The 6,920-nt window shown below is 56.9% G+C and overlaps 1 protein-coding gene across 1 annotated transcript; it reads right to left on the bottom strand.

The window, feature by feature from the left end:
* Positions 1 to 617: 617 nt before the first annotated feature.
* Positions 618 to 6,562, bottom strand: SFRP5 (secreted frizzled related protein 5). Its single transcript, XM_019724834.2, has 3 exons — positions 5,858 to 6,562; positions 3,673 to 3,750; positions 618 to 1,699 (listed from the first exon to the last, which is right to left on the bottom strand). Exons 1-3 carry the CDS (start codon positions 6,378 to 6,380, stop codon positions 1,353 to 1,355), a joined length of 948 nt encoding a protein of 315 aa, XP_019580393.1. The 5' UTR covers positions 6,381 to 6,562; the 3' UTR covers positions 618 to 1,352.
* Positions 6,563 to 6,920: the final 358 nt, after the last annotated feature.

The raw sequence follows: 6,920 nt of genomic DNA, 5'->3' as shown, positions 1-6,920 counted from the left end.
CCGAACACCCTCCAGAAATTCGGACTTAACTGCTTTAGAGTGAGTTCCAGTGTTTTGGAGAAGCTCCTTAAAGGATTGGAAGGTTTATGAGTTAAAATGTAGATTCTGATACTGCAGATCTGGGTGGGGCCTGAGCGTCTTCGTCCTGCCGGTGCTCTGAGAGCACCACCCGTCTGTACCATCAGCTTCTAGAGGTCAGGACCAGTGCACTCGGCGGTGTCAGTGCTGAAGGGATAGGTTGACATGAGTAGGCCTCTGGCTCTGGAGTATTTCCTGTGGCCCAGTCTTCTTGGGCTCCTCGGAGCAGGCATCACCCACCTTGGGGACACACTGCAGGATGGTGGGAGCCTTCTGACTGTGGGAGCAGGCTGGGGAACTTGGCCCTCAGGGACAAAAGGATGGTCATCTCCATCCCTTTTAGTGGTGGGGGTGAGAAGGGTGACCTTGCTGTGTGCTCTTGGGGGGTCCTGTGAAAACACAGGCATTGCTCTTCTTAGGCATTCTGCATATGTCTGTGTGCACAGGCTGTGGGCTACGACAAGGGCTCTTTCTAAAAGTCCCGTCTGAACCTCCCTCTCGCCACCTCTGGGGAACTGGCTGACAAAGAAATCACCTGGTCAAAACCAACTGTTGTTTTATTTAACTAAAAACTTACAAAATTAAAAACCATCCCCTACCTGCACCAGTCTAGTACCAATGGCCTCGTAGCAGTAGCAATAATTTACTCGTCATTAGGGTCAAAGGACACACTAGGGCTGAAGAATGAACCCCGAGAAGCAAGTCTGTGGGAAGGGGTCTGGGCTGGGCTTCTGTCCAGTCCAGGGGGAAGGGAACCAGGCAGAGGGGGGGCAGTGGGGAGATGTGGCTGCAGGGCGCCGTGGCCTTCATGTCTTTCCTTTGGGGGCCACGAGAGGACACATGAAGGGGCAGTGGGGGTGGAGAACTGTTCCCCAAGTAGCTCAGCCTCATATCAAGACTTCCCTCTCCCAGGCAAGGCCCTCCCACCAGCAGAGGGGAGCTGACACCACAGTCCACTCCGGAAACTACCCAGGTGGCTCAGAGCCCCTCTACCCTTCCCTTGCTCTTGCCTGCCTCCTACTTTCTGAGACCTTGGGGATTTCCCGCCAAGTGAGAAAGCCCTGCTTCTAAGAGAGGAAGTCCCCACGCATCCCAGAAGTCCTCGGTCATGGACAGCCCAGGCTCCATGCCCATCCCTTAGGGCCTGTGCTGGTACCACTTTCCCACAGGGACCAGGTTAGCTTGGAACTGGAGGCAAGGACACAGGGGCAGGAGGTGACAGTGTGCCCCAGGGGCGAGGACACAGCTGGCTGGTGGGGCGGGAGGGGTGCCCTTCAGTGGGGCTCAGCGGCCCCATAGAAGAAGGGGTAATAGAGGGAGCAGGGGTAGGAGAACATGAATTTGACGGCGAACTTCATCTCCTTATCCTTCTTGTCCCAGCGGTAGACGGCCATGAGCAGCAGCTGTCCGTCCACTTTGCGGCCCATGACCAGGAAGCTGCCGGCCAGGCTGTCCAGCTGTGGGCAGGGGCAGCCCGCGCCGTTCTTCATGTGCAGCACCAGCCTCTTGGTGTCCTTGCGCTTCAGGGGGCCCGGCTTGAGCAGCTTCTTCTTCTTCTGGGCTCCAATCAGTTTCCGGTCCCCATTCTCTATCTTAATCTCCTTGATGCGCATTTTGACCACTGTATGTGGGGGGTGGACAGAGGACAGCGTGAGAATGGTCAGGATGCTGGTGGCCCCACAGTTGGTACTTGTGCCTGAGGCTTGGGGAGGTGGAGCTTATATGTGTACATTTTAATATTTATGAAGCTCCTGTCACGTGCTGGACTTTCATGGACATTGTCACGTTTCATCCTGGAGGTACAGGGGGTGTGAGGAAAGGAGGTTTGGAGAGGTTGTGACCTGCTCAGATTCTAGAGCCTGGATTGACTAGAAGTCTGGCTGACTCCAGAGCCCAGGCCTTTCCACGACACCAAGTGCAGGGATGGGGAGCGGGGTGTTGGGCTCTCCAGGGAGGGAAATACGACGGGTGGGTGATCAATTAGAGGCAGGGTTTGGTGGAGAGGGGTCCTTGTGATGGAGGGAGGCTGGACTGCATGATTTCTGGAGATGCTTCTGAATGCGATTTTTGGCTGCGCGTGTGTATGTGGAGTGTGGAGTGTGTATGGGGTGGGTAGGAGTGTGTGTGTGTGTGTGTGTGTTGTATGGAGTGTATATGGGTGGGTATGAGTGTGTATGTGTGTGTGTATTGTATGGAGTGCATATGGGTGGGTATGAGTGTGTGTGTATATGAATGTGTGTGTATGTGTATGGTGAGTGTGTATGGGGGGGCATGTGTGTGTGTGTGTCTGTGCACGCATGGTGTGACTGTGGTTGGAGCAGTGGTGAGCTGGTGTTTGACAGCTGGCTCTGGGGAGGGGGTCTGCTCTGCAGCATGCGCTGGTTTCCATGGGGTAAATCCCCCCACCATGACCCACTGCATCACTGAGCACAGGGCTGGGAAGTGCTGCACACTACTGGTGTGAACACACTACTGGTGTGAACACACTACTGGTGTGAACACACAACACACTACTGGTGTGAACACACTACTGGTGTGAACACACTACTACTGTAATCTGTGAGACTGTGTAGTGTGGGTGGGAGTGTGTGTGTGGTGCTGTGTTTTGTGTATGAGAATAGGTTTGTGGTGTGTGTGGGCGTGTGAGTGTGAGAGTGGTCAGAGAGTGACTGTCCAGGGCATTCCAGGGTGACTGCTGAGAGCCTATATAGTTTGGGACAGAGAGTCCTGAGTTTGGGAGGGAGTCACTTGGGCAGGTCTCCCCCTTCTTTAGGCCTCTGGGCCTCCCTCTCTGTAAGCAGCCAGGGAAAAGCCAGAGACTAACTTTGTCCCCCAGGGAAGAAAATTGGTATAAAATCCCTTTCATTCTCTCTCTTGTTCTCCCCCTACCTCCTGTCTTTTTTTCTCTCGGACACACACCTGGCAATAGTGGGATTCTCTTTCCAAACAGACCAATGACATACAAGACCCGCTGAAGTAAGGATTTCGTTTTATAGACAGGGAGGCCAAAACACAAAACAGGAGCTGACTTGGCAGAGATCACATGCTGGGCTGTGTGGTCCATGCAGGAGCCAGGGCCTGACCGGACTTGGCTCAGCTGCCCCAGGAATGGGGAGGCTCCAGGATGAAGCTGTGGGGCGGTGACCACAGCTCCCTGGCCAGAGGGCATCAGGGACTCAGCAGAGATGCCCAGGGACGAGAGGGCTGCACTTCCGTCTTAGAGCCCATCTCCCCCGCTGCTACCTGCATCAGTCTTGGGGCTAAGCTTGCTTCCCCCAAAGAGAACCCAGCCCTGGAAGCCCCTCTGTGGATAGTGCCAAGGGAGAGCTGCAGGAGCCCTGCCAGGCATGGTTTCTGAGGCCCATGGATCAAGGCCTCGAGGTGCTTCTGAAGCTCCTGAGATGACGTTAAAAAGAGGTGCATTTCTCTGGAGAGAAGGTTCATGGTTATCATCAGATCCTAAAAGGGGACCACGAGGCAATAATGGTTAGGGTTGACAGTGATGGGTGTGGGCACGTGTATTCATGTGTGCGTATCATGGAGAAAAGGCTGGGGGTAGCATGAGGGCAGTGGCTGCGTGGGCTCCACACTCACCGAAATCACTGGAGCACATCTGCTCCATGAGGCCGTCGGCACTGTGCTCCATCTCACACTGAGCGCAGATCTTGGTCACTGAAGAGAGAAGCAGGGGTGGGGTTGAGGGAGGCTGGTGAGGGGATTCGAGTCCAAAGAGCCACTTCGGGTACGGGCTCCCCCACTGACAAGCCACCTCACCCTGCCAAGGCTCCACTTCCTCATCAGGAAATGGGATGATGGCAGTGATAACACCACCTGCTCACTGAGTAGTTGTGAGGATGAAAACAGACAAGGTAGTGCAGGGACAAACTGCCCAGGTGGGCACGGTTGCCCCTGACCCTGGAAGCTGCAATCATGCTGTGCACTGTCTTCTAAGTTTTGTCCTCAGCCTCTGAAGTAGGTATTATTGTTCTTATTTTAAAGAAAAGGAAACCGAGGCCCAGAGTGGCTACCCAAGTCTGCAAACCTAGTGAGAACTGAGCTTAGAATTCAGGATGGTGACTCCCAGGCTAGTGCTAGTTTGCAGGGTCTTTCTGGGAACACAGGGTCCAGGAAGGAGGGTAAACAAGTGATGCTGGCAGAGTAGGGACAGTGGTAGAGGAGCACCCCCCTATAAAGTGGGCAGCTTAGCCCTGCCAGAACTTCTGATGTTTCAAAGGAAAATTTTTATATGAGACATTCTGAATTGTATCTGTTGTCCACACAAACGCTTCAGGCTGCTTTTGCTTCTGGTCCTGAGGCCACTGCACAGCACCTGACCTCTGCTGTCTTGTGCCTCTGTCTCCAGGTGTGCACCCCAACAGGCAGGAGTCCAAGCCTGGGGTTTCCTTGCTTTCTAGGCTGGTTGGGCTCTAAGAAAACCAGAAAAGGAACCAGCTGGAATCCCTGCTGGAGATTGCACTGTCTCTGCTTGAGCTGGCTCTCCCCTTCTTCCCAGTCCCATTTCGAACACAAGGATGTATGTGTGTGTGTGGGGCGTTCCCTTCTCCCAACACTCCCCAGTCATAGGACCCCCACCCAACAGAGACTCTCAGGAGAGACTCAGGAGACTCTCCAGAGAGGGCATGGTGTGTAGGGCTGAGACTGTGGGTGAGGTTAGCACTGGGGGTGGGGGTGGGCATACTGGTGTCCAGTTGCTTTTTGGGAGCCAGGTCAGATAGGAAAAAATAAGAGCAGTGCTGCCCTTTGGGGAAGTCCCAGCATCCAGGGCTCCTTAGACTCTTATGTTAACCGCTTAGGCAAAGCTTTACTGCTCAGTGCCACCGTTTATCCTCCTACCTGGGACCCAGCTCCTGGTTACTCTGCTTGGAAGTAGTTTGGCAGACATGGGGGAAGGGTGGGGAGATGCACAGTGAGGGGAGACTGAGACTAGGGAGGAATTAGGGATAATGGGACTTGGGGGTGGGTGGGAGGTGGCACTTAGGATGTCATAGGTTTTAGGAATCTGGGTTTTCCCCCCCTGTTTTACAGATGGGAAAACTGAGGCTTAAAGACAAGAAACTCGCCTAAGGCAATCTGTTCTTTCTTCTGCACTGAGCTTTGCCGAAAGGTCTCCCAGCCAGGGGAATTGGGGAAGAGAGTGGGAGAATTTAGGGTTCCGAGGCACTCTAAATGGGGGGATGGAAATCCTAGCCCAGGAGTGCACTTAGCCCTCAGTCTTTCACTACATTCCTTCCCTCAGCCCTCCTCCCTTCCTAAGGTCCCAACATGGGGTGGGGATGCTTGCATTGGTGACTTGGGGTCCGGGATTGTTGGGGAGGTGAAAGGCATTGTTTAGCGACCCCAGGCATTCTTGGAATAAGAGAAGCAATAAGGCATTGATCCAGATGCTCCAGGATGAGGGGACAGCATTGGAGCCACCCAGAGATTCCAGTGGCTTGGGAAGGTGGGCGCTAGGAGGGAAGCCCCGAGCGTTTTTAGGAACGGAGTTGGAATGGGGAGAACCAGTGGGAATGTCCAGGGCTGCAGGGAGGCACTATTCTGGCAGTCCACGGGGGAGTGGGAAGGCTGGGAGGCTGTGGGAACAAGTCCCCGGGGTGCTCAGGGCTGAGCGAAGGAGGGGGATGTGTGTGTACAGGGGGTGACACCTCTGGGGGGCTCCCAGAGCTGTGCTAAGGGGTTGGGGGAATGGCACCCGTCCCAGGCCCAGCTCATGGGCACCCAGGGCCATCGGAGCGCGCGGGGGCTGCAGTGGCGGCGCTACCTGGAGGCGCGGTGGCGGGCAGGTGCCCGAACTGCACAGCGATGCAGAGGTCGTTGTCCAGGGGGAACTTGTGGCAGTGCAGCATCTCGGGCCAGGGGAAGCCGTAGGCCTCCATGAGCGGTGCGCAGCCGGCGCGCACGGCCTCGCACAGTGAGCGGCACGGGTAGATGGGCTGGTCGAGGCAGACGGGCGCGAAGAGTGAGCAGAGAAAGACCTGCGTGTCCGAGTGGCAGCGCTTGGCCAGCAGCGGCAGCCAGCTGCTAGCCTGCTGCTTCACCTCCGCCAGGCTCTCGTGCTCTAGGAGGTTGGGCAGCCGCATGCGCTTGTAGCCCACCGTGTGGCAGAGAGGCAGGTCCGCGGGGATGTCAAGGCACTGCGGCGGCTTGGAGTACGAGCGCCCGTGCAGCGGCTGGGTCTGCCACCCGTAGTAGTCGTACTCCTGGCCGCCCACCGGTGCCCAGTGCAGCGCCCCCAGCAGCAGCGCCAGCGCGGCTGCCTGCGCGCCCTCCGCCGCCGCCCGCATCGCTGCGCAGTCCCCGCCGCTCACCGCGCGGCGCCCCCAGCTGCCCCGCGTGCTCCCGCCGCCACGACGCTCCCCTGTAGCCGCAGCCGCCCGAGGTCGTCCAAGTGCGTGGAAGGCTTCGCTCAGCTCCTGGGCGCACAGAGTGATCCTGGCGCCTCCCACCTCTGGTCTCCAGCTGCGGCCTCGCGGTGCCCCAGCCAATCTCCGGACGCCGGGCCTCCGCCCCAAAGCTGCAGGGTGGCAGGGTGGAGCCCCCTCGGCCCCTCCCACCCGGCTCCCGCACTTCATGCCCAGCGCCAGCTCGTGCGCCCCTCTCCAGATCACGGCTCCCCTGCCACAGCCTCGGTCTTGCCTTGCGCCTCTCCCCGGGGATCCCTCACCTCTCTCGGCATTTTGCTCGACCCTCGCCTTCTCCATCCTTCCTCCTTATCTCTCTTCTCCACAGCCTCTCCTGTTCCTTTTCTCACTCACTTCACTTGCTTATCTTTCCGTCTCGGCCTTTCCCCCTCCACTCTGTTTTCTCTTTCCTGACACCTCGAT

This window comes from Rhinolophus sinicus, linkage group LG07 (genome assembly GCF_036562045.2).
Source record: "Rhinolophus sinicus isolate RSC01 linkage group LG07, ASM3656204v1, whole genome shotgun sequence".
Lineage (NCBI taxonomy): Eukaryota > Metazoa > Chordata > Mammalia > Chiroptera > Rhinolophidae > Rhinolophus > Rhinolophus sinicus.
Note: the sequence above shows the minus strand (reverse complement) of the source record. Positions and strands in the feature narration are given on the sequence as shown.

What these genes read in the sequence shown, in the direction of transcription:
- SFRP5 (XM_019724834.2), bottom strand. Translation starts at nt 6,380, where the DNA reads ATGCGGGCGGCGGCGGAGGGCGCGCAGGCAGCCGCGCTGGCGCTGCTG. An exon ending in GCCCGCCACCGCGCCTCCAG is followed by an intron (nt 3,751 to 5,857) that starts GTAGCGCCGCCA and finishes TTCTCTCTTCAG; the next exon opens with TGACCAAGATCTGCGCTCAG. An exon ending in GATGTGCTCCAGTGATTTCG is followed by an intron (nt 1,700 to 3,672) that starts GTGAGTGTGGAG and finishes CCCCACATACAG; the next exon opens with TGGTCAAAATGCGCATCAAG.